Raw genomic sequence first — 27,627 nt, 5'->3', positions numbered from 1 at the left:
GAAGATGCTGAGCATGAATGTGAGCTGGAATAAATTGGACTGGTTTGTTACTGTTCAAACAGAGCTGGATTTTCTTCTTCTGTTTTTTTTTTTGTTTGCTTCTTCTGCTAGAGTACAGTACATCGGCACCATGTTGCATCGACACTATGGTCATGGAGAGCCGCGTTTCTGCACACAGGGTTAATGTCTGCCTGAATACAGGCTGAGGCAAAGACAGCCTCGGGTTAGAATAAAGAGAGGTGCTAGTCTGCAGTAGGTCTATGATCCTGCAGGTACCTGATAAAAAGGCGAAGGAAGTCTGGCACCAAAAACGCTGCACACCTGTTTATAGTTTTTCAAGAATGGGTTTTAGGAACATATCAATTATTTTTATACATTAACAGAGATACATTTTAATAAATGTGAACTAGAATCTCTCTGCATTGCAACTTTTGTTGCATTGATAGATTGAGCAACAATGCTCAAAAATGCTTCTAAGACTGCAAAGAAATCCATACTTATCCTTAAGGTGACAACCCCCATCTCAAATATTCGTACTTACTAGGTTATGTTTTTAAAGCCCACCGCATTTATCTTCCGGGACCTTTAGCACCTTAAACGTTGGCACCTTTCTTTAAATCCTGCCCTTGAGGCCAGAGAGGATGACTCAGGTGAGAAAGAGCTGGTAATTTGTTCTAATGTGCTCTTGATGCATGCGCTGCATTGGTGTCATTTCTCAAATAAAGCATTTGCAATTAACCAAACAACAAAAGAGGCCTTGTCATATGCAAATGTGGGCTGAGACGGAGACATCATCACTCCGTACATGGGAGCGGAGACCCCCTCGCACAGACACACACATGCACAGACGCAGCAGCAGCATATTTCAAAATCATCAAACCTTCTTCCCCTGGTGCCACACCTCACACTGGCACACATGCAAACACGCTCACCCCATGATCCATACACAAGTGCCAGATACACACTCCGACAGCCAAACATGTTGATAATTAGAGCCTTGTTATTGGAAGGTGTTATCACAACAATTAACACCCTAATGTGTGTATAAATGTGTGTGTGTGAGTGAGTGAGTGATGACGGTGATAGGAGGGTTTGTGTGTGTGTGTGTGTGTGTGTGTGTGTGTGTGTGTGTGGTGCCGTCATGTGATGATGGGTGGTGAGGTGGTGTGTGTGCATTCCATTAATTCTTTGTCTCTGTCACACACACATACGCGCGCACACGCACAGTAAGGGTCCAATGTAACAATGAAACAGTTTCCCATTTGATGAAGTTCCTGTGAATTCTGACACAAAGGCAGCAGGAAGAGGTGCCGGTGATAGATTCTGATTGATATCCAGTAGGGAGCAGAGAACGTGGATGGGTGGGGAGGGGAAAAGAGGGTGATAAGTGAAAAGGAACGAGGAAAGTTGGGGGGTGGACCGTGCAGACATCAAAGAGGAGGCAGAGGAAGAGAAGAGTGTTTTAATTGTGTGCTTGTTTTCTACTTAAATGACCAGAGCCTGGTGGCAAACACACTGCAAATGATACGACAGATGGCTGGGCGTGAAGGCTGAGGTCACAAATAAGAGGAACGCTGTTAAAGGACAGCGAGGCAGAGGAGACGATCGCAAGGTTTCTGTGTTTTCCCATTTTTATTGTCTTTTACGTATCGATGTCATATTTGATTGGCTGACAGGTCATCTACAGAGGTGGAGCGCATACACAGAGCGCTGTAGCGGCACATCGCTCTTCAGACTACAATATCAGCTAACCATGTCAGCTACTGAATACTAGATACAAAAAGGATGTTGTAAAACCAATAATATTCATAAAAACACCCCCCCCCCCCCCTCCTCCCGACACAACAGTGCGCTCCAATTAGAAACAAACTCCATGTATGCAGGTCTGCTGCAGCTTTTGCATTAATGTGCTGGCCCAGCAAGTTCAGCAGCGACCTCCAGAAACTAGTGACTGAAACTAAAGCCACACTCATTTCATTTTAATTAATCGAGAAAACAATGTAAATGGTAAATCAGATATAAAAAGAAAATCTATGCGTGCAGGAGAAAAACTGCTAATAAAGCTATGAGTGTGAAGCTTTCTGTATTTATGTATAAATGCACTTAAATGCATGGATTTTTAATCATATCCTCACACACCATGTGGCTGTACTTAAAGCAACCAGAGCGATGGCTTGTAGTAACTGAATAGTATTTATTTTGATATTTTAATTGATATTTATTTAGCTGCAGGAAGCCTTCAAAAAGAATTCAATAATGTCCTTTTGACTGTGACGACGCCGCCTCGGGCTCAGTTTCAAACAGCACAAAATACACATCAAACTAAAGAAGTTTAAAGCAGAATTATTTTCTAAATAAAATGACAGCTTATTTAAAATAATGTATTTTTATGGCAGAGATATACTAAGCTCTAATTAAGTATAGGTAGGAAGAGTGACTTTGATATCTGACAGCAAAAGGCTTCAGCACTGTCACGGTCGATAGCAGGGACTCCAGCGCAGAGCAGGTTCCAAACACAGTTTATTTACAACACCAGTGCAGAATATATACAGTGAGGGGAAATCCAGGGTTCCAAAGGTCCAAGGGGAAGCTCTCTCACACTGGTTCTCGTCTTCACGTCCAAACTCACACACGTTCGCACAGCAGGAAGGTCACAGGCCCGGGGAGGAATATCACACAGGAGAGGGAAATTACTCACAAAACACTTGTCACAATCATCCAACGACGAGAAGGTCTTCGTCCCAGCCTCAAATAGCGGACAGGTAATGACAGCTAATCGCGAACAGGTGTGTGGGCCAAGATCGGGAGCCCGCAGTGAGCTCCGCCCAGGCAGAGAGGAGAGAGAGGGAGAAAGAATACAGAACACATGCAGCCTCGGGGCCGGCTGGGCAGACACGGGGACCATGACGAGCACTATTCTTATTTTAAGTAATGATAAGGTTTCTGTCATCTGGCGTCTCATCAATGCTGTAAACCATAAACTGGGATTTAGCACAAATGTTTATCTCAGGAAAGTTAAGCATGTACCCCAAACTGAACTTTTATTAGTGCAACAAATTAGAAAAATGTTCATACAAACGTGTTTGTGAAAATCAGGGACAGTAATTGTTCCCTTCAGAGGTTGACTGCAACTACAGTCACTGCAAACTCTGCTTTATTTTACTGCACTACAATCAAATGATACTGTGAATTATGATGCAAATTAAATAATGAAACTGCACAGTTATTAGAATAAGTCCTTTCCATGAGGTGCTTAATGTATTATTAATACATGATACCCACACAAATGAAAAACGACATCAGTTATGACAGATAATCTGAAGTATCTGTAAGCTGTCAGTTCTCTGGATGCTGCTTTTTAAAAGGAAAACTTAAATCAAACACAGTCTGCTAAATCAAACTCTTTAGAAATGTTCTCCTGCACACATTTCTGCAAAAGCTGGAATAATTCTTCAAAGTAAGACACGAGAAATATGAATTTAAGCTACTTGAACATCAACAGTGCGCTGCCTTCAAACACACACAGTGTCCAATCAGAGTCTGTGTGTAGGCTGGTGTAATGAGGTGAAGACAGTTGTCCATTACTTCCTGAGTTGATGGGCTCCTCACAGCAGCGCAGCCACAGCTGGAGGAGAGGGGGTGGAGGCACCATGAGGAGAGTCACATTCAGCCATATTCCTGCTCTGTGTTTGTGTCACAGCTTATTTGACTCCCACATATAATGTCATCAGTAAAATAATCATAATGCACTTTTTACTTACACAGCAAGTATCTCACAAGTTGTTTTTTTCTTTTCTACTTTTATACAGTAAGAAAAGTGTAACGATTTATTCTCAGGAACAGGAAAGAAACGGGAACGCAGCACTCCATCACATCCACATCCACACTCCAGTTCCGTCCAATTTAAAACCTGATCCTTGTTGTGTAATGAGAGAGATGAGGAGGCAGGAAGATCGTGCCAAGATATAACATCTTCATTCATGCAAAGCTAGGACGATGCAGTAATGCAGATGTCACTTTCTATTTATACATATAATTACTTTGACTCTGGGTAGTATGATGTTGACTGTAAAGCTGCTCAACAACTAACTGCAGTCATGATGCCAACATCACAGTGATGAATGAAAACGCTGGTCACACACTCGGTTTGGCACACAGTCGTGTTGTCAGAGAAAACTTTGTGTTTCAGGAGTGTTTAAATTAGCAAGTTTCATAAGAATAAACAATTTGACAGGACGCAGGTACGAACTTTTGCTGTGACATCAAATAAAAGAACAGGTGTGTGTCGCCATCTAGAGGTGAAAAGGTGCAACGTCATCACAGGATTTCTACAGGTTTACGCTTCATGTCGACTCAAAAAAGCACACTCACACACGATACAATCCACAGCAGCAGCATCGTTTTTCCTTCAAACAGAAAATAGATTTTATTCCAGTTTTATGTTTTGAATTAAAATGTTGGGCTGTAAAATCCAGTTTAACCTGCAGCTTTGGAAACTGATGTTTTTTCTCCTTTCAGAGGACAATATTGCCTCGCAGTGTCACGTGACGGGATTAAGGTAACGTTTGATTATTTTATTTTTTTGACAAAAGAAAAGAAAAACATCCCTCAAATGACTGAAGCTCCATAAATCTCTTGCTATTGATGCATTATGCATGACGTGGTGACGTATGGATGTGTGCATGTATATGTACACATATTTGGTGTATGTGTATTTGTACATGTATGTGTGCATGTACATGTCTATACTTATAGATATATGTTACTTACATAGTAACAGTAGAATAGTTGAAATTTAATACTTGCATATTTCCACAAGCCTCATATGGATAGTAGATGGATAATATATAACATATTCAGAACCTCAGCTACTGTTGCATGTCCTTGTTGTATTGTCTTGTTTATTTTGTATTACTTGACTATATTCTGGTACACTCTTTGTTTTCTTCTGCTATCTGTACCTGAGCTGTGGTAACGCACAGGTTTCCCCGCCGTAGGATCAATAAAGTCTCATCTTATTGCAAAATTGCTTAATGAAACCTCTGAACAGCGTGTGTGAATGCACACACACCAGGCTGCTTGTCCACTTAGTTTGGTTGAACATATAGAGTGTAACATCTGATGCCCCAGTAGCCCCCCAAAAAATTGTGAAATATAATTAAAAAATATACAGCACTGTGCAAAAGTTTTAGGCAGGTGAGGAAAAAATGCTTCAAAAACAAAAGTGTTGTTTATTTTCATCAATCAACAAAATGCAGAGAATGAAAGAAAGAGAAATCTAAATCACATCCATATTTGGTGTGAGCAGCCTTTGCCTTCTTCTAGGTACACTGGCACACAGTTTTTGAAGGAACTCGGCTGGTAAGGACCAAAAAGCTCTTCAGAGTTCATACAGCAGAACGCTGCTGCAGGACATTTACACCAGGAGATGCTGGTCCAGAGCAGCTCACATACTGAAGGATCCGTCCCATCCCGGCAATAAACTGTCCCAACTTCTGCAATCAGGCAGAAGGTTCAACACCATCGGAGCAAGAACAGAGGCTGAAGAGGAGCTGCTCTCCTGTCATTGTCACCACGTTCTCATATCACGGCTGAGCCTTCTGGCTTCACTGCAGCACACTTTAACAACCCACTCACACAATGCACAGTCTCAGATCTTGAACTGTAAATTTCCAGATTGTTTTATGTTATTTATATAGTGTATGTAACTCACTCACTCACTGAATATAATGTTCTCTCTCTTTTTGCACAGTCCAGCAGCGTGTCAGGTCACATTTCACTGCGTGTTGTACTTTTATAACTATGTACGTGACAAATAAAGAATCTTGGTAGGCCGTTCCAAACATCTCGGAGAACCAAGCACAGATCTCCTGTGGATGTCGGCGTCCTCACATCCTTCTGTCTCGTCTCTGATCCCAGACACACTCGATGATGTTGAGATCAGGGCTCTGTGGCGGCCGTACCATCACTTCCAGGACTTCTTGTTCGTCTTTACGCTGAAGATAGCTCTTCATGACTTTGGCTGTGTGTTTGGGGTCGTTGTCCTGCTGCAGAATACATTTGGGGCCAATAAACAATCGTTTATATTTCTGACAGCACCTTTCACCTGCCTAAAACCTTTTGCACAGGACTGTAAATAAATTTAAAAAAAAAAAGAAAAACATATATAATAATCTTGATTATTCACAGTAGAATATATGAACATGTATAAACTGATAAACAAAAAGGCTAGACGAGCAGGTGGCAGTAAAAAGAAACAGCTGGAACAACTGGCAACAGGTCAGCAACATGACTGTGTATAAAAAGAGCAAAGTAGAGACTCTGGTGTTTAAAACTACACTAAAAGATGTCAAAAGAACATTATAGCAAACACGCGACAGAAAATCACCAATACAAATATACACAACTACTTCTGTGCCACTTAATATGCAGTTCGCTACCATGAAGCTGTTTACTGTGTGTTACTGTGCAGCAGCTCAGGCAAGCTTCCAGTATGGAAATAAAAATGAGTCCAGAAATCTCCATCCAGGTGAGAGCTTCAAAAAATCGTCACACAACTTTAAAAACTGATGCAGCGAAACCAAAGCCTGTCCAGGCCTCACCTGCTGCTGCAGCAGCTCGTTGTACAAAATACACAAAGGGTTCACTTTTATGTTTTATTCACTTAAATAGATTGATCAATACGTATATGTTAGGAATTTTAGCACTAACATCTATTCAGACTCAGATTTACAGAAAGATGCATCAGTTTGGTGAACTTGTATCAAGATGTTCATTTTAATTCATAATAAAAGAAAAACGTCTCAAAACATTTATAAATGTTTTCTTTGAAAATATAATCAGGACATCAGCACGTCGCACAGCAAAGGGAAAAGCATACAGTGGTTCAAAAACATGAAGAAAAAGAAACATTTTTACAGTATCTACAAAAGCGAAGTGTTTGTCTTTATGAGGCCTCAGCCTCCAACAGAAAAAGGCTTCTTAACCAGATAAATGCTTTTCAATAATGCTAATAAATATTAGCAACAAAACAACAGTGTGCTAGAAATTCTAGCAATGACAAAAAAAGCCACATATGATAAGTAGTTGTTTGTTCTAGACTCGTGTGCTCTGCCTACATCACATATTTAACAGATATTAAGCTTAAAGGCTGAAACCTACAGTGTGTAACCAAACCTGTGGAGCCTTCTTATTCACATCAGACCTGCCATTTAGAAAATATGTGGTCACTGGATTTATAATGAAGAGAGTCGCATTTCTTTCATTTATGCTGGGAAATAGTTGGAGCTTAGTCTTGTGCTTTGATATAAGGACTCTGTCAGAAGCCTGGGTAACAAAACAAAGCTGATAGTTGCAATTCCAACGTCACAAGGACGATTATTTTACTGAAATGTACTGTACACAACAGCGATTTTACTGTGCACAGTGCAGGAAATGCAATTTAACAAATACGTGTGTTTGTGTTCTGCCATGAAGATACTGCATGCATCATACAGAGTCCTTCAGAGTGACTGTTTTCATGTGTGGCACAAATAAAATTACACATGAATCAAGTTATATTTGAACCAGAAATACAGCTCCGAAGAACAAACCATTATAAAGTGAAAGATCTGTTGTCCAGAGAAACTTTGAGAAATTTAAAGCACCATGTTGAAAAACTGTACAAAGCAGGTAGGCTCCTGGCGTTTATATACAGAAGACGTCCTGTTGCAGCCGTGTGATTGGGTATTTATTACTGCGTGGCTGTATTTCTGTGCAATCAGCTAAACGAACTACCTGATGGACCTGTGCAACACTCACCAACAGTTGCAGACCCTAACATCCAAACTGCTGACGGACAAAACATAAAAAAGGCACTGATGCCTTGGGGTGGGGGGGTCTTAACATTACCACTCAAACCACCCACAGTGAGATGAAGACATAACATCAACTTTCATTTTTATCTTCCAGCTAAATTTAGATAAAAACATAAAAAAAGGATGCTTCTGCTCTAACATGAAGTGATACACTGTTCATAACCTGCAAATCTGTGTGTGTGTGTGTGTGTGTGTGTGTGCGCGTGCCTGTCTCATTTCCTAATGCCGGGGGACACTCTGACGAAGAAGAGGAGCACCTGAGAAAACAAAGAGGCAAAAAACACGACTTTAGGACAAAAGTTTAAGAAAAGAAAAAGAAAAAAAAACCCCAAAAGAAACCAAAGATCAACCTGGAGACGACAGAAGTGGAGGGCGAGCGCTCTTTAGAGTGGGAGGGGCTCCTCTAGTGGGACCTCTGGGGCCTGGGTGGAACACAGGAGGAGGGTGGAGCAGGGGCCCACGAGGCACACCGGGACCGCCGTAAGGGATGTGTGACGACAGGGGACCTCGGACTATTGGGCCCCCTAACGACGGACCAGGAAGACGATGCAAGGAGAGCAGCGGAGGAGGTTTGGTTTTGGGATGAGCGACTAAAAATAAATAAAAAGAAGCAAATCAGCCTCTAGCTGTTCATGATTAGCAATGCCGTGGTAAGTTTTAGCACTCTCACCAAAGTAGGACACCAGGACTTTTCATCCTGCTTCACAGCCCCATAGCACTAAAGGTTTGATAGATTTAATAAGATACAAAGAGGGAAAACCCAAACCTGGTGAAGGCAAGAGGGGTACAGGTGAAGGTGAGGCGTGGTCTCCCATGGGCCCCCCTGTTAAAGATGCAGGCTGAGGCTGTGGTGGCCCAGATGGCGTCGGAAGCAGAGGAGGTGGTTTCCCTAACCCTGGAGGTAACATGATCCCTTTCTCACCCTCACTGTTGGAAGCTAAAGAGATAAAACGCAGGTGAAACAGAGATATACGACCTAAGGACAAAGCAAAGCTGTTACAAGAAGTCAAAGCTGAAACAGCGCTTCTGTAGGAACTGCTGTGTAATCGTTTCACCTTGTACGTGGTCCTGCCGAGAGCGCACGTACTCCGAGATGGTTTCCAACTCCTCGGGGTACAGATGGACACCCTCGGCTAACAGTACGAGGAGCTGACGTGTTTCAGAGGGAACGGTGTGGCGCGCGATCTTTTCTCGCTCAAGAAAGTCATCGAGCAGCTGCGACGCCTCGGCTGCAATGTCTGCAGGGTCCCTCGGGGGTCGCTCTTTAGCCAGTCCACGGTTATACTCTGCTTGAACAAAGTCCATGGCCTGGTCTTTGGGCATGTTTCGATGGACTGAGGAGGGAAAAGGGAACGGTAACGGTGAAGTGTCATGAGGCTGAGGTGGGAGAAAGAGGTGAAAAAAGATTTTCCTTCCAGCTCGCGCTGAGATCGTTTTGATGTCAATGTTGGGATCAGCTGATTAAATTAGTATTTTGGTAAGTAATGCTTCTGGGGGGGAGGGGTTGGATTGCTGGATGTGTGGCACTGAGGGACATGCATTTTGTGCAAATATGTACATTTATCAGTAACTTTAATACAACCTGATTAATAAGTACTGAATTTATCTAAACGTGCATCCACACATTTTATTCTAAATATAATGAATGGTGACGCTTTTTCAGCTTTGTTTCTGAGGACAGACGATTGTTTTTGTTGAATTGATCTAATTTTGGTTGAATTCACCTAACAATGTGTTTAACATTTGTGTTATAAAGATTAGGTCGTGTATGTGTGCTAATAAAGCATAAAATGTCATATTAAGCAGATTTAAAGCAAACTGCACATTATTACAACTTGAGTTTGATTTTATCCAGAGCCTGGGTCATGCCTCTGTAAAACCGGCCGCACGCTTCGTCCAGGAGGATACAAAAGATAAAAAAATCAAATGAAAATCCCCCCAGTTACGAGGTTAGATCATAAAGGTCCATAAAACCATAACTGATTTAAATGTAGCCAGTTTCCTCCTCGTGATCATATTTAGAGCACTCCGAGTCCCGTTCTGATATCTCGCACTTGTGCAGGAACAAGTTCACCACGGACCTGGATCTGCATCAGATCAGATACCAAGTTCAGGTCAGGCTTTGGAGTCGAGGATTACTCTCTGTTAAAAAGTGCTGCTTGTTCAGCTTCGACCTAAAATTTCTCAGTTTGAGAAACCACAGGCATCAGGAACATGGTCACGGTCTCCTTCTGACATTCACAGCAAATCTGCCTCCCAGGTTCAGATGTGAAAATGCAGTTCTACTGTAGGAGTTCTACTGTAGGAGTTCTACTGTAGGAGAAAACTGGGTCAGCTGAACTGTGATACACGCTACTGTGGAACTGTGAAAGGATTTGTATACAATCTTCACACTAGGGCTGCCACGATTAGTCGACTATCAAAATCGTCGACGACAAATTTAATAGTCGACGCGTCGTTTGAAGCTTTGTAAGATCCTGAAAGACGCAGGAATAAGCAGTAGGATTTAAGAGTGTAATAACGGTCTGAAACAGAAGATTGCAGCACTGCATGTACAAGGATGCCAGCTGCCGTTAAACCCCGAAGAAGAAGCAGCAATGTCCGGTATCGTAGCTGTGTCCAAATTCAGGGGCCGCATCCTTCGGAGGCTGCATGTGTAGGCAGATTGCGTTACAGCGACGGGACGAAGACTGTCCAAATTCGAAGACGCCTCCAAATGCGTCCTTCATTTCCCCAGATTTGAAGGATGGGTCGGGTGTATACTTCGTGGCCCGACCTATCCCAGAATTCATAGCGCGGCCCTGCTCAGTTTCCAACAATGGTGGCAGCTAGTTAGTTTTAATATTACTCTTATTATTCTTTCTGGGTCACAAAATAAACTTTTAACATATTTTCAGGCAAGAATGTAGCTGTGTAAACTTCAAATATCTGCTTGGTTTATCAAGACACCACATATTTGCAAAAGCGCTCCAACGTTTTCGGAGACGTCTGTTACCCACCAGCTCGATAGCGAGCCGGTGAGAACACCGGACTCCCGGCACATCGTTTCAAACCCCCGTGGTCTTTGGCTACTCAGGTTAAACATGATATACGAGTCACTTAGATAACTTAAAAATGTTATTGTTTGGCTTTTTTCAGTGTTTTATTTGTTCCTGAATAAATCAGTTTGGCTGAGATTAAAGTTATTAGATTAGATTAGATAAAATAAAACTTTATTAATCCCCCGGGTGGTTTTCACACAGCTGAACAAACGTCAAACTGATTAAACCGAAGTGTGAGATGGTCGAGAATGTACACCAGTGTCCTGTTATATTTTAGAGAGCAAAGCGCAGACGACTGAGTTTATTAAACTCCACTGAGACAATCTGCAAATGTCATTAAAAGTTGAATAAACTATCATCTTGTCTTTATTTTTAGTTAGCACATACCTCAAACACTTAAAGCTGTAAGCTAATGATAGTTATATAAGAGCAGATGCTGCTGGTGCAATAAGCTGTACGTTTTGCGTCCAAAGGATGCATGATCTGATTAGTCGACTAATTACAAAAATAATCGGTGACTAGTCGACTATCAAAATAATCGTTTGTGGCAGCCCTACTTCACACCATCCTGAGAATTTTCTGTCCTCCCTGAAATGAAGTTTCAGCTGAAACGTTGTAGTTTTGCGACACTTGGTGCATCTGGTTCCCACAGGACTGAGGTGACACAGAAATACTTTTATGGTCTGTGTTGCTAAATGTCTCGACTGCACCTCATATGCAGCTGAATCTGACCTCAAACCTGGGTCTTGCCTCGCAAACGTTAAAATGCGCCTGCGAACATGTACGACTTCTTGAGGACGAGCCCATTGGAGAGTACCAACCTGGCACAGATCATGCATACGTCTGATAATAACACAGATTTGGTTTATTTATTTTTGTTAAGAGTAACACTCACGTTATCGCACAAAAATCGAAGATGAAGTGAAGTTGGTGTGTAAGCTAACAAATAGTCTGAATGGTAGCTACAACGTTGCCTTTGTGTCGTCTTCCAAAGAAGTCTGATTGTCTGGTTTGTTATTTGGTTTAAGATACCAGTTAGTGACAGAACTGATGACCCATAAAATGAAACACATGTTGTAATAAATTGACCGTTTTTTTTAGTTTTTGGTTTGGGCTTTTTTGGGATGTGTTGTCATGTATTGTTGTGTGAAGTATATGCACGTGCTAGCCAAAGGATCGTTTGCCAAGATCCAGCTATTAACATGTAGATATGATAGACTCGGCACAGTTTTTAAATGCACGTAATGCATGCATGACTGAAGAACTGTAGCTTTGTGTAACTTTAGATATTGGTCTTTTAAATGGTAGTGTGTCTTTTAATTTATTTGGTTTTACAAGAAATTTGTTTTAGACCTCGTGTTTAAAGATGTGGAATCTACAGACTGTTGAACTGAGCCTAGTAAAAGGGATGGTTTGGTAAGTTTGAAGGAATACGAGGGGTACGAACTTACTTTTGAGGGATTCTGAGAATATGATAACAGTGCAGGAGGACAGAGCTACGTTTGTCTGCTCCACCAGAATACATAAGGGGGAGCCTTCTGCTCGGACATCCTGCAGGGCCCGGGTCAGGCCCGATTCCGCTTGAAGGTAGAGCATTTCCACTGACAGGCCACGCTCCTGCAAGCACTGGCTTAGCGATTTGGGGTAATCCCTTTGAGAGGAAGAGAAACACTTTGTTAACGTGACATTTCTATATTAAGCGACTCACCTCGTATAGGAGATACCCCGAGTTAAATCTGTGACGGAGCAAAGGGTGACTCCTTCATTTAAAATGTGCTTTCCCAACAAAAACAGTGTTTTATGTGAAGCTAACACAGGTTTTCAAATCTCTCATAGGTGTGATTAGTGTTGTATTGTGGGTTTATTCTTAATGAGATGTTTGTACCGTAAATATTATAATTCTAGTATTTCCTAGTGTCTTTGGGATACTGAGAAAGTCAAATAAAGTGCTGCATCAATTTATACTTATCAATAAGCATTTTATAACTGCCAGTCCATCTGTATCGACTGAGTCTCATAGTTAGCTTGAGTTATACTCCTGTGCTGAACCAATTCCAGTGGTTGACACCCTTGTGACTATACTAGTAGGACACTTTATTAAGTACACCCTGCAAGTTCAACAAGGTGCTGGAAACCATTACACATTAAATGTGTCCCCTAAAATCAGCACTCTCTGATTCTGATGCTCAGTTTGAACTTCAGCAAGTCTTCTTGGACACGTCTGTAAACCCAGTATAGGGTGCATGGCCGTGCCATTCAACACAGGAGTATAGACTAAATCAGGCTTAAGCGGCCATATTTGTGATTCAAATTAATCGTTGCTTTTAGTGTAGAAGTGTGTGAAAATTGACTGATGATGTTGCAATCTTGCAGAGCATAAGGAGTGCAAGTTTTAATGTGCTTTGACCGCTACTCTGTTAGACTTTTACCATGTGTAGAATGTCATGGTTGGGGGATGGGGGGGTCCAATTTCACTGCAAACTTGCATGTGACAAATAAAGGTTTGATTGATTGATTGATTACTGGTTTACAACTGTGGCAGTTTTTCAAAAGCATAAAATAAAAAGTATTTTAACAGAAAGTGATCTGAGTGGCACATTTGATATGTGAAAGGTGTATTCAAGAATGTTTAACCTTCGCATGTATGTATCTGTTAATGTACTTCAATGCAAATCAGTGTGTAGTTGAACACTGAATTTTAAAGATGTGCTACGTGACATTTTTTGACTGTGCATAAGTGAATACAATCTTCATTACTGACTGATCAAGAGACCAAAAACAAACAGCTGTTCCAACTTTATGTAAATGTATTTGTGTGAGTGACAAAGTGAGGTGTTTTTTTCCTGGTGTTCACGTTGCTTCGTCTGTGGTTGTCAGTTAACACAACTAATTTAACAGACAATCATTCAACACAACACAGGAAGAAAACTACGTGTGCAAAAATAACCCGTGGGCTTTTACTTTGGTTTTTGTTGTTTTTTTGTTTGTTGCCATGGTGACAAAGCTTCACAGCAGACATCTCCATTGGAAATGTGGTTATATGAATACTTACACACAGGTCTGCGTGTGAAACACTGTTAATACATCAACAAAAAGACTTTCCAAAGGGAACAAGAACCTAAATTTGAGTAGCCAGAACAAATTTGAAGTTACAGCACGTTAAATGTGAACAAAGCCTCGTAGCTGAAACGATCTGCAGCCTGCACAGCACACCAAGAAAGTAAAGAAAGGCAAGCAAAAAACTGACGGTGATAATAAAAGGATAAGATCTGATACAGAGTTATAAGTCCTTCCGCTCCTAACACTTTCATTGCCTCATACTTACTGACACATTAAAACAGCTTTCATCCAATAAGTCTCATCCTGCAGTGAACCAAAACTCCACAGTCATGGTCTGCAGCTGCTGCTGGAAGCACTCATTTGTTCTGCGGTCTCTCTGAGCTTAGCACAGCAGCACAAGAACCAGTCCTCCATCTGCTGCAGGCTCTGATTAAAGTGACCCTAAAGCTCACAGCAGAGCTCCAAAGCAGGAGGACGACTACTGTGGCCAGCTGCAGTCCAAGACGGTGCAGTCGATGCATCTGACGAAGCAGCTCAATGACACTGAGAAACACTACAACAGTAATCTGGCCGGTAGGGAAAACACCAGCCGGGGAAAGGTTGTTAGCATCAACTAAGATTTTAATATAAGGCTGAGGAAGACATAAATGGATAGAAAAACAAAAAACAAAAGATAATATGAGTCGGCACTTATACTTGGGCCTGCGTGTGGGGAAACACTGAATGATATCAGTCTCCTCTCGCTGATAGTTGAGGATAAACCAGCAAATTCTGTTGGCAATGAATAAATACTCACAGGCACTGTTTGGTAACAGAGAGAACCACGCAGTCGGCTGGCTTCCTCTCCTCCTGCACCTGTCTGTAGAACTTCTGATACAGCGTTTTACGTCTGTCTGCTGGAGTGCCACCCTCTGGTTTGGCTGGAAGTTTGAGAACGGTGACGTTGAAAGAGACTCAAAAAGTGGCAAAAATATTACTGCACTCTTTTCTTTTCTTCTTTGGATAAGTGTGTAATTAAGATTTTGGAGTATTTAAAAACATGTCTTGTGTAAAGAGTATCCATTTTGCTCATACGGATGAAACAAAGAAACAAATCTCACCATTTGGCTGATGCTTGTAGCCCTCATACTTCACACTTCCACTGTAGTTTTGGATTTGCTCTAGCTCTTCATAACTGAAAAAAAAAGCAGTGAAAAGTGTCATAACAGTTTAATATGGGAGGTATTTCTATGCCTCCTCTCCGCTAGGCCATTCTACGACACCTTAATATGACGATCATATAAATGTCTAAAAATAGATTTTCTGAAAGTGAGACTCAGAGAGCAAGTGCATGAAGGAGCCTGTGCGTCCGACATTCAGTGCATCAAAGTTTTAAGTTTCACTCAAACGGCTTTTTTCCCCCCACAACACGGAAACAATAGTAGACTGTTGCAAACACTGTATTCCTGATATCTTACTAAAACATTACGTCAGCATATTCTGACAGTCACACTTTCAAAGGATTCACAGCTAAAGTGTTGAAATACTTGATTTGTCATAGTTGACAGTAAAATTACATCCGTCTTCTGTCCCAAAGTACAGAATAGAGACTAAAGTATGGGATCACGCACACGTTAGACCCACGGGAGCTGCTCAGCTGCCGGAACCCAAACCCTGAAACTCCAGTTGCATGTCAGCACAGATGTTCATTGAGAAGTTTGGAAATCTGGAGTTGGTGAGTCAGCAGAGTGCAGTCGGTGACCCCACTCTCTAACTTTACGTTCGTGACCGAGTGGCTAGTTCCTAAACTTTACAAAAACACATCTTACAGTTGACTGTGGAATATGTAGGAGAGAAGAAACTGTTGCAGTGACGGTATCCTATTATAGTACGACGCTCAAATTCAGCGTACTCCTTTGAATGACCCGTCACAAACATTTGGAACGCCACAGCGCACTGCCAGGTGCACAAACCTGTGACACCTCACTTAAAGATAAAAGGTGGGCCCCAGTTCTTCCATCCATATAGCACATGTAGGGCTGCCACGATTAGTCGACTATCAAAATCGTCGACGACTGATTTAATAGTCGACGCGTCGTTTGAAGCTTTGTAAGACCACAAAAGACGCAGGAATAAGTAGTAGGATTTAAGAGTGTAATAACGGACTGAAACAGAAGATGGCAGCACTGCATGTACAAGGATGCCAGCTGCCGTTAAACCCCGAAGAAGAAGAAGTAGCTCTGTCCCAGAATTCATAGCGCAGCCCAGCTCAGTTTCCAACAATGGCGGCAGCTAGTTAGTTAGTTAATATTACTCTTATTATTCTTTCTGGGTCACGAAATAAACGTTTAATATATTTTCAGGCGAGAATGTAGCTGTGGAAACTTCAAATATCTGCTCAGTTTATCAAGACACCACATATTTTCAAAAGCGCTCCGACGTTTTCGGACACGTCTGTTACCCACTAGCTCGATAGCTAGCCGGGGGCAAGGCTCACTAGAGCCCGTGAGAACACCGGACTCCCGGCAAATCGTTTTCAAACCCACCGCCGTCTTTCGCTACTCAGGTTAAACATACATAAGTCACTTAGATAACTTAAAAATATTATTGTTTGGCTTTTTTTAGTATTTTATTTGTTCCTGAGTAAATCGGTTTGCCTGAGATTAAAGTTACAGTTTTTACACAGCTGAATAAACGTCAAGCAGACAGCTGATTATCAGAAGTGTGAGATGCTCGAGAATATACTCCGGTGTCCTGTTATATTTTAGATAGCAAGGAGTTTATTAAACTTCACCGAAACAATCTGCAAATTTCATTAAAATTTAATAAACTATCATCTTGTCTTTATTTTTAGTTAGCACATACCTTAAACACTTAAAGCTGTAAGCTAATGATAGTTATATAAGAGCAGATGCTGCTGGTGCAATAAGCTGTACGTTTTACGTCCAATGGATGCATGACCTGATTAGTCGACTAATCGCAAAAATAATCGGTGACTAGTCGACTATCAAAATAATCGTTTGTGGCAGCCCTAAGCACATGCTCTACAGTGAACAGTGTGCAATATTTTTCTCATTAGGAAGCAGCAGTAACACGTTACTTCTATACTAGTCTGGTGATATGGCCGCAATAAAGTCAATGCAGTTTGCACAGAGCTCAGAACAGCTGCTTTTAGCTTATATACTCTCACTAAGCACTAACTGTTTTACAACACACACTAAAAACGAATGTTCAGGTAACTTTAGTTCATTTTACATCTCTGATTCCAAACTACCAAGCTTCTATCAGTACCTGCTTTGCCTGTTGCACATGCAATTATGAACTTGCCCAAATAAAAGTGATTTCTGTGTTAAAGACGAGTCTACAACCTCGCTAGGCAGCTGAAACTGTAAGTGTACTGAGACTGAAGAGCTGCATTCAAAGTTTGGTCTAACCAGTTAAACCTGTAAACAAGATCCTAGAATTACTTGTTTCATGATTTACTTTCAGGGAGGAAAGAAAAGTCGGGCTGGGAAGGAAGTAAGATGTTCCCCAGTGCTGACATAAAGAGTGTAGGGCAGCTATAAGGAACTATTAAATATGACTTGTGGCAACTTGGAGGCTTTAAATGCAGTTTTTATTCACTAAGACGGTGCATTTTCTTTCGTCTAAAACAAAACCATGAATGACGTGTAGCACTACACACAGAAGTGAAGGTGCACAGTAAATCACTCATAATAAAGCTTTGGTCACTTTAAACCATTGCCGACAACAAAAAGGCTGCCCGAGGCTGGTACCTGTCCAGGGCATCCTTGAGCTCTTCGGTCCTCTCCTCTCTGGTTGGGTATGGAGCTGCCCTCCGAAACACACGCGGCTGTGGAGCACTGCACAGCACAGGTGGCGGTTTTTAGGGCCGCTAATTGACAGCGTTTCACGTTTATATATTATTGTGAGCTAGCAGCTAATGCTAACCTCGCTAGCCTGGAAACTCACCTTCCGTTCGGGTTACCGGATGGCCGCCGACCACCCGCAGGTGATTTCACCCAAGACGACATTTTGCCTGCCTTTAAACTTCACCTCAGCAAAAGGCAGCTTTAAAAACACGCAGAAAAAGACGCTCTCCTGGTGTTATTCCGCCAATGTTACCAGATACCAGCCTGTGGTGATGAACGGGGAGGAGGGGAAGAGCTCTTCTTCTGGCTTTACTGCTCTCACAGTGTGTAGGTGCACCATCGCCCCCTGCTGGACGACCCTCTAATACCATTAATGGTTGCGCCTTTGAAACTCCTAGCAGCTTCTAGCTCTTTGTTTACAAATTAAAAGTGATTTGTAAACAAACTGGTAGAAACGAAACTACAAATTAACTAAATGTAGGTGTTAAATTAAAAACTTGACAAATAATTAATAACTAAGGATGTAAAAAATGAAATACATAGTGATAATGTCTTGATGCATTCTCAATCATCCAGGAAAGTAATTCTCCAAAAACTGGCATCGGGGAAACCAAACAACCTCTGGCTAAGAGGATGGCACAACACAGAAGAGCTACCTCGTCAGGCCAGGGGCCCGTTCTTCGTACCTCGCTAAGTAAGTTAGCCGGATTTGAATGTTGACGATTTCGCGTGATCTTGGATCGTTCGGTTCTCCGAAGCTCATCTGGGACTTGCTGTCATAGCAACAGATCCGTAAGCGTAAACCTGCTCGGGAGCAGGTTTACTTTATGTAAACAGGATTAGATCGCGGCCACTCAGGTATGTCCGCTGCAGTTATATGAAAGCAACAGCGATATTTCGCCACTGTTTTACCATAAATAAATATTATCAATGTAACTAAATATAATGCAGCATTTGATGCTTTTATTGATTTCATACAGATACATACAGGTCATTTCCGAAAAAAAGGGAAATGTACTCTTAACCATTCTATGTCATGTAGTAGATCATGTCAGATGTAATTCATATTTTAGGGTAGTATAAGTAAATTACTACGTGCAATCAAGATGAGAGACCACGGCTATAAAAGCGAAGGTGGATTTGGGAAGTCTGTCGCAGCCATGTCCTGTCCGTTTATACGCGAGCAACCCATTGCGGAAGGTGCGAGAGTGATAAGGAGAGTTTTCAGAATACAGCGGACATTGCGGGATAGACAGGATCCCTTAGCTCAGCGCGACAGTGTGCTCATAGAGAGGTATCGCTTTTCCCGTGAGGGTATTATTTACTTAACCACCTTGTTGGATCCCTATGTTAAGAGTTCCACTCGCCGTAGTCGGGCGTTAACAACTGCACAAACTGTGTGCATTGCCTTGCGTTTCTTTGCGAGTGGCACGTTACGCTGTTGGAGACGCAGAGAACATTGGCAAAAGTGCTGTCTGCCGTGCCATTCGCAAAGTATACCTGGCACTCAAGCAATTCCTGGGTGTGTTTGTGGTTTTCCCAAGCCACGTGAGACCACAGGTTGTCAAACAGGGCTTTTTCGCCATTGCAGGTACATGAAAATCGATAATGAATGTGATGCAATCATGACCTATGTCTGTAACTGTAGCGTGATTGTCCGCAGGCTTCCCCAATGTGATTGGTACCATAGACTGCACACACATTGCAATCAAGGCCCCCCCAGGCCCCAATGAAGGGGATTTTGTCAACTGAAAGGGGGTCCACAGTATAAATGTGCAGGTGAGTAATACTAATATTCCAGACGGTAATATGTAATGGAATGGAGTGTGTTCACATATACTGACATCCCTTAGATGGTGTGTGACTCCATGTGCCACATCACCAGTGTGGAAGCTAAATGGCCAGGATCAGTGCATGACTCAAGAATCTTCAGAGAGTCAGGGTTATGCACATTATTTGAGCGTGGTAAGTAAAAGAGACGTATTTCGATATGTCATACTTATCTTGGGCCTAACATAACAGCATTTCTCCATTACACAGGGGCCTACGATGGGATTCTTCTTGGGGACAGGGGTTATGCATGCAGGCAGTACTTCCTGACACCGTTCCCTGACCCCAACCCTGGGCCACAGACCTGCTACAATGCAGCTTTAGCCAGGACAAGGGCACGCATTGAAATGACCTTTGGGCAATTAAAGGAGAGATTTCAGTGTCTGAAAGGTCTGAGGGTTGCACCTGACAGGGCATGTGACATTATTGTTGCATGTGCTGTACTGCACAACATTGCCACCATTAGAAAGGAGAGGACCCCTGTGGTGGAGGTGCAGCCTGTTGATGACCTCCAGCCAGTGCACCTGGACCAACCCAGTGGCAGAGCTGCACGGGACAGAATTGTGCAACACAATTTCGCATATTAAACACTTGACCAAACATATTATCCTGTGATATTTATTTGGGCATTTCCGTGCCGTCTCGTCCACCAGAAGGCAGCCATCATTTGCCTGGAAAAGAAAATAACATATACTGTGCCACGCAAGGTTACCAATAGTGCTCTGTATGAAAGTGTATTGTTACTAACTCTGTAGTTCCTTCTGTAGCAACTCGATTTCCAGTTGTACTTTTTGCCTCATTAGGGCTTGGAGTTCGATGTCACCGAGAAGCTTCTGTTTCTTCAGCTCAGTGTACTCTATCTTCTGCTGGAGACTTCTCTTATAGAGCACACGGATGTCACCCTGTTCCAATTGTAGGGACAACATTTGACGGTCAATACATGTCATGTAGGAGGTAGAATTAATTCCAAGACTGCCCACCCACCTCTGTATCAGGCCCCTCTGCCGGCCTCTTGGCCTGCAAACCATACTGCAGTCAGAAACACATGGCAGTACACAAGTAGGTACACATTCAGGCCAAATTATGCATGCACTTACAGGGGCTTCCTCCAAACCACAGTCATCTGACAGGGTTGCTTCACTGTCCTGTGCATTGGGAACAACATGGTGTTACAAAGGGATGTGGTACAGCCTATTGGTCTACATCATTACACAACAGATTGTGTGTGTGTGTGTGTGTGTGTGTGTGTGTGTGTATATGTATGTATCTCCCAACTTACTGTGCATGCTTCAGTCACCCCTTGCATGGGAACAGGTAAAAGTGACGGAGTGTCATGTACGACTGCACACACAAACACCCACAGTGTACAACCAGCATTGTGATTACGGCAACGACCACATATTTGGCATTTTACAAATGGAATTATGAGCTCATTTACCAGTTATGTAGGTGCTGCTACTACTGCACCCCGGCTGCTGGTCTAAGGAGGAGCTGTCCCCGGGGATGCCCTCAACAATGGGTCTGGTGGCATTCAACCCTAGGGCCAGCTCCTCTGCCGGGGTGTGACGAGGGGGTGCAGGACCACCACCTGTCTGTTGTTGCTCTGCCCTTTTCTTGGTTGCTGTTATGACCAAACAAACAGGTTATTTCAGGGTCTCTTTTCAAGAGACTGAATGCAATATGAGTGATAGATATTACCATTCTGTAGGATGTTCTTGTATTTAACTTTTACTTGTTCCCATGTTCTGGTGGGTCCTGTTGTGGCTCTAATGTGAAAGAGGATATGATGTCATATAATATAATGTGGTATTGTATGATATCACATGATATGATGTAATATCATGGATCACTCACGTGTTTAATTTGTCAGCAACTTTCTGCCAGCCCTCTCTCCTTGCTTTTGCAGTCTTTGCAGTGTTCCCCTGCGTTTTAATTAGACTCTGGAACTCCTGATATCCCTCAATCAAGAGTTCTTGCTCTGCTGCTGTGAAATACTGAGCGCGCTCCTTCGCCATCTTCGCCGACCAATCACAGGGTTGCCGATCAATGTTTCTACTATCGATGCGTAGCCCCTTTTAAGCCACCCAGTGATCTCAGATTACTTCATCCAGCTGTACTAATCGTCAACAACAGGTGTGTTCGGAGAACCGGATTAGCGAGCTCAAGGTTAGCGCGATGATTTGATCTTGGATGTGTCATTTGATCTTGGATGTAGTAAGCGAGGTACGAAGAACGGGCCCCAGGACTCTGCAGTCTATTTACACCTACAGGCCAGTGGACACTCTTTCAATGATGAGGATGTACACATCCTGGACAGGGAGGAACGCTGGTTTGAGGGCGGAGTCAAGGAGGCCATTTACGTGAAAAGGGAAAGACCATCTCTGAATCGAGGAGGGGGCCTAAGGGTTCATCTGTCACCATCTTACAATGCTGTGACTGCAGCCATTCCCCAGCTCTCTGTGAATGGGACTCATGGCCATTGATCAGTGTTCTTTGATCAGTGGGTTTTGGTCAGTGGTTGTTGATCAATGGTCATGAGAATTTGCATAATTAAGATTAAGGAACTGACCTCCCAGCCCATTGTTCCTTCAGTGGGCTGGTTTAAGTCATTATGCAAATATACTGTTTATAAGGTTGGAAACCTGCAGTCAGCTGAGACTGAAGACACTTGGATGAGTGACGAAATGTTTCTCCCACTGGAAACGTCCAGATGAACAGAATCAACTTTTGGAGACATAGTGATAATAATCGTGAAACACATATATTAGTAAATAAATATGTGACATAAAACTCCATTAATTAGTTTAATTAAAAATACAGATTTCAGTACAGCATTTACATTTGTACACTGCTATTTATTGTCATATCAGATTGTTTTTCTTCCTTCTTCTGCTCCTTCAGATTAATAATCTCCCTCCATCTCACTAGCATGCATCTCTGTCACACCAACTCACAGCAAGTCCTCCTTTCTTTGTGGTCTTCCTCCTTTCTTGCTGCCTGTCAGCTCCGTATTCGGCATCCTTTGTAAAATACATGCACTGTCCTCCCACTGCACATGTCCAAACATACTCGAGTCCAAATAACTCAGTTTGAGTATTTTCTCTTATATACTCCTTTATAATCCTGTCCATTCAGGTCACTCACATCTTCAACTCTACCACCTTCAGCTCCACTTCCTGTCTTTTTGTCAGTGCCGCCATCTCCAGACATTCCCTGTTGCTGCTATCCTTCCATCACAAATCCCCCGGCACTCATTTGCCTCCTCTCCCACCTGCACTCTCAGTTGCTTTGGATGGTTGACCCCTGGTTATAAAGGTTAGAACCCCCTTCATTACCTGCTTAGTTTTTCTTTCACTGACATTTTTTAGCAGTGCTCCTTTTCAAAATTATCCATGTAAAAAACAGTGACCACAAACAAACTCTGACCTTGCATGTCAGGTTCACTCAAGTGACAGCAGTAAAGTAAAAACTGAGAATCACAAAAAAACCCCAAAAAACAAACAATACCTGGGTTGCTTTAATTAAGAGGGAAGCTGGAAGCATCTGTGAGGATACCACTTTAGGATTTTTAACTTTAATCAACACTCAGCAATCCAGGTGAATGATCTGCCTGTGGCTTTACAGGTAATAGCCTGTCTGATCTTCAGTGAATCATAAGCACACCTGCATGTTCTTTTTATCTTTTAGAGAAAGCTTTGATTGCTTAGAAACAAATACGTTAATGGGGTTGGTTATGCTTCTAAAGATGTGACGACCATACTGTGTACAGTCCACCAACCAATACTGGGTTGGAGGAGGGGGCCATGCCATCTGTGATTACAGATAAGGAAGACAACCGAAGATAAAGAGAGAGCAGATTTCTCCTGTATTGGCTTCCCTTCATTGGCTTCCTGTTAAATCCAGAATTCAAAATCCTGCTCCTCACATACAAGGTCTTAAATAATCAGGCCCCATCTTATCTTAATGACCTTGTAGTACCATATCACCCTATTAGAGCACTTGGCTCTCACACTGCAGGCTTACTTGTTGTTCCTAGAGTATTTAAAAGTAGAATGGGAGGCAGAGCCTTCAGTTTTCAGGCCCCTCTTCTGTGGAACCAGCTTCCAGTTTGGATTCAGGAGACAGACACTATCTCTACTTTTAAGATTAGGCTTCAAACTTTCCTTTTTGCTAAAGCATATAGTTAGGGCTGGACCAGGTGACCCTGAATCCTCCCTTAGTTATGCTGCAATAGGTGTAGGTGTAGGTGTCCCAGGAGACTCCGAGTCAGCTGCACAACTCAGTGCAGCTGACTTGGGTGTGTATAGTCCCACGTTGCCTGTTTCTGGAAAGGTTAATATAGGTTACGACTGACAATGCAGCCCTCAAGATAACATGAGACAGCTGCACACGTCAGTACAATGATCACATTATATTCCGTTCATCTCCAAATCTCGATTTGAGGACATATCATCAGTAAGTGATGGTTCAGTGAGGTTCAACATTTTAAAAATTACCCTTGGCAATCGTATCAAAGTCCATCAGTCCTTGGCACGTGTCTCTTGGCCAATTTTGTTTTCAGATTTGCTGTTATTCAGCACGGGGAAAGTCTATCTATGACCTTTTCTAATAACATACATAATGTCAGGTCCATAAATATTGGGACATCGACACAATTCTAACATTTTTGGCTCCATACACCACCACAATGGATTCCAAATGAAACGAACAAGACATGCTTTAACTGCAGAGTGTCAGCTTTTATTTGAGGGTATTTACATCCAAATCAGGTGAACGGTGTAGGAATTACAACAGTTTGCAAATGTGCCTCCCACTTCTTGAGGGACCAAAAGTAATGGGACAGAATAAGAACCATAAATCAAACATTCATTTTTTAATACTTGGTTGCAAATCCTTTACAGTCAATCACAGCCTGAAGTCTGGAACACATAGACATCACCAGACGCCGGGTTTCATCCCTGGTGATGCTCTGCCAGGCCTCTACTGCAGCAGTCTTCAGTTCCTGCTTGTTCTTGGGGCATTTTCCCTTCAGTTTTGTCTTCAGCAAGTGAAATACATGCTCAATCGGATTCAGGTCAGGTGATTGACTTGGCCATTGCAAAACAGTCCACTTCTTTCCCTTCAAAAACTCTTTGGTTGCTTTTGCAGTATGCTTTGGGTTGTTGTCCACCTGCACTGTGAAGCACCGTCCAATGAGTTTTGAAGCATTTGTCTGAATATGAGCAGATAATATTGCACGAAACACTTCAGAATTCATTGTGCTGCTTTTGTCAGCAGTCACATCATCAATAAATACAAGAGAACCAGTTCCACTGGCAGCCATACATGCCCACACCATGACACTTCCACCACAATGCTTCACTGATGAGGTGGTATGCTTAGGATCATGAGCAGTTCCTTTCCTTCTCCATACTCTTCTCTTCCCATCACTCTGGTACAAGTTGATGTTGGTCTCATCTGTCCATAGGATGTTGTTCCAGAACTGCGACGGCTTTTTCAGATGTCGTTTGGCAAACTCTAATCTGGCCTGCCTGTTTTTGGGGCTCACCAAAGGATTACATCTTGTGGTGAACCCTCTGTATTCACACTGGTGGAGTCTTCTCTTGATTGTTGAGTCTGACGCACATACACCTGCCTCCTAGAGAGTGTTCTTGATCTGGCCAACTGTTGTGAAGGGTGTTTTCTTCACCAGGGAAAGGATTCTTTGGTCATCCACCACAGTTGTGTTCCATGGTCTTCCTAGTCTTTTGGTGTTGCTGAGCTCACCAGTGCGTTCCTTCTTTTTGGGAATGTTCTAAACAGTTGTTTTGGCCACGCCTGATGTGTTTGCAATCTCTCTGATGGGTTTGTTTTGTTTTTTTCAGCCTAATGATGGCTTGCTTCACTGGTAGTGACAGCTCTTTGGATCTCATCCTGGCAGTTGACAGCAACAGGTTCAAAAAGCAAACAGCACACTTGAAATGAACTCTGGACCTTTTATTTGTTCATTGTAATTGGGGTAATGAGGGAGTAACACACACCTGGCCATGGAACAGCTGAGAAGCCAATTGTCCCATTACTTTTGGTCCCTTAAGAAGTGGGAGGCACATATACAAACTGTCATAATTCCTATACCGTTCACCTGATTTGGATGTAAATACCCTCAAATAAAAGCTGACACTCTGCAGTTAAAGCATGTCTTGTTCGTTTCATTTGGAATCCATTGTGGTGTATAGAGCCAAAAATGTTAGAATTGTGTCGATGTCCCAATATTTATGGACCTGACTGTACATATGTTTTAGTTACCTTAATGAAGATATGTCTTCATGATGGCATGAGAATCAACTATTATTTTAAGTGTGCTATCGTGACTTGACTCAGAGTTCACCCGTCTTGTTTTTCTTTTCCTGGCACTCCTCCTGTTGTTTAAACAGTTTGTCACAGAGCAGAGCCTTCTTAATTTCCACTGCATCTCCAGTTTGAAGCTTTTGTCCTTATTGCCCCCTCTTTTTCAACCATTTTCTTTTTCAGAAGGGCTTCCAGGGTTACCACATGAGCTTTAGTCTGAAGCCCTATATTTACTGATGACTTATTAGAAGCTTGTGTTTTTCTTCAAGCTTTTTCCCCCCCTACTTCCTTCCTGTGTTGATCTTAAAACTGCTCATTAAGGGATTTATTGTCCTCCTTTATCTCCTAGAAAGAAAGCATCTCTGAGTCCCTGAGCAAGTGTGTTTCAAAACATGAATTCAAATTCATTGTGTTCAACAAAATGTGAAACTCTAGACAAAAAAACAAGGACTCAATAAAAAAAAGATGTCGAATACTTGGCAGTCGACCGACGTGAATCTTGGTTTTGATGAAGGAAACAATACCAGTCAGTCAAGATGGGCACACACAAACATGTTTCTGGACAACTAGGAATACAGCTAACATGTTGTATTATGTCAAGGCTCGGTAAGATTTCACCTTAAGAATGCCAAGCTATGAATAAAAACACATTTTATCTTGTTTAATATTTTCAATATAATTCTATTTATGTTATTGGATAGTTAGATAACTAACGCTATCCAAACTTTGAGGATTGAGTCAAGGATTTTTATTGTTATTCCAACACCTGTACTGATCAACAACAATGTGAACACAAGAGGAATATATGCAGAACCAAGGAACTGAACATATTTACAACATGTGCAGCAAATAGCACAAAGACAGGCGATTGCTCATATCTGTTACTTTTGGCTGGGAGTAGCAGATGATAGAAAGCACCACCAAAGTTCAGCCGTGTTACAGTCTCGTAGTCTGGGAACTCTACTCTTGATGCTCCTGCCTGAGGGGAGGGGGACAATAATAGTGTGTGTCCTTTGTGACTAGGCTCTTTCAAGATACAGCAGGTCCTTTTCCTGCTGATGTAGATGTCTGTGGTGGTGGTGAAGCTGCTGGCAACAATCCTCTGTGCAGCTTTTATCACCCTCAGTAGAGTCTTCTTCCCTGTCACAGAGCAGCCACCACGCCACACGGTGATGCACGAACCACACATCTACAGAAGGAAGGAAGGAAGTGTTTTGGCTCCAGGTAAAATCCTTGCTGGAGACCATTTTCACACCTGCTTCCCCACTTTCTGTGCCTCCTGAAATCTATATCTCATTTATTTTCTTGACATTGACACTGACACCAAACTGCCTTTCTGCCTGCTTGTAGTCAGACCAACCTTGTAGGTATCTGGCCAACCCTGCAGGCTATAGGTGGGATCTTTTTATGTTTAGCCGTACCATCCTTTTTTATTTACAGCCTAATGAAACCCAAATTGTCTGCCATGTCCCTGAATTTGCAACCCCAGTGACATAATTTTCATCATTACAAAAGAAACAGAAAGCACAGGCTGCAGAGCACCAGCCTGCTCACCTTCACGTGTGAAATTTGTGCAAGGTCCCTCTAAAATGTATTCCTTCCTAGTTTAGGGGGAAAAAATCTGTACAGCAAACCTATTTATTTAGATATGTTTTTTAATAT

At 42.3% G+C, this 27,627-nt stretch overlaps 1 protein-coding gene and 1 pseudogene across 2 annotated transcripts; one reads left to right on the top strand and one right to left on the bottom strand.

Annotated features, from left to right (window-relative positions):
• Positions 1 to 5,211: 5,211 nt before the first annotated feature.
• Positions 5,212 to 18,115, bottom strand: si:ch211-216l23.2 (uncharacterized protein LOC565061 homolog). Of its 2 annotated transcripts, XM_063480215.1 has the most exons (10): positions 17,909 to 18,115; positions 17,713 to 17,799; positions 15,058 to 15,131; positions 14,754 to 14,877; positions 12,349 to 12,548; positions 8,912 to 9,190; positions 8,623 to 8,793; positions 8,207 to 8,446; positions 8,064 to 8,113; positions 5,212 to 6,047 (listed from the first exon to the last, which is right to left on the bottom strand). In XM_063480215.1, exons 1-9 carry the CDS (start codon positions 17,968 to 17,970, stop codon positions 8,076 to 8,078), a joined length of 1,275 nt encoding a protein of 424 aa, XP_063336285.1. In that variant the 5' UTR covers positions 17,971 to 18,115; the 3' UTR covers positions 5,212 to 6,047; positions 8,064 to 8,075. The 2 variants fall into 2 exon arrangements, with proteins under 2 accessions (XP_063336285.1, XP_063336286.1); XM_063480216.1 differs by lacking the exon at positions 8,207 to 8,446.
• An 853-nt stretch (positions 18,116 to 18,968) lies between these two features.
• Positions 18,969 to 20,225, top strand: LOC134631868 (putative nuclease HARBI1; annotated as a pseudogene).
• The last annotated feature ends 7,402 nt before the right edge of the window (positions 20,226 to 27,627 follow it).

This window comes from Pelmatolapia mariae, linkage group LG7 (genome assembly GCF_036321145.2).
Source record: "Pelmatolapia mariae isolate MD_Pm_ZW linkage group LG7, Pm_UMD_F_2, whole genome shotgun sequence".
In the NCBI taxonomy this organism is placed as follows: Eukaryota; Metazoa; Chordata; class Actinopteri; order Cichliformes; family Cichlidae; genus Pelmatolapia; species Pelmatolapia mariae.
This window is presented reverse-complemented; position numbering and strand designations above follow the sequence as displayed.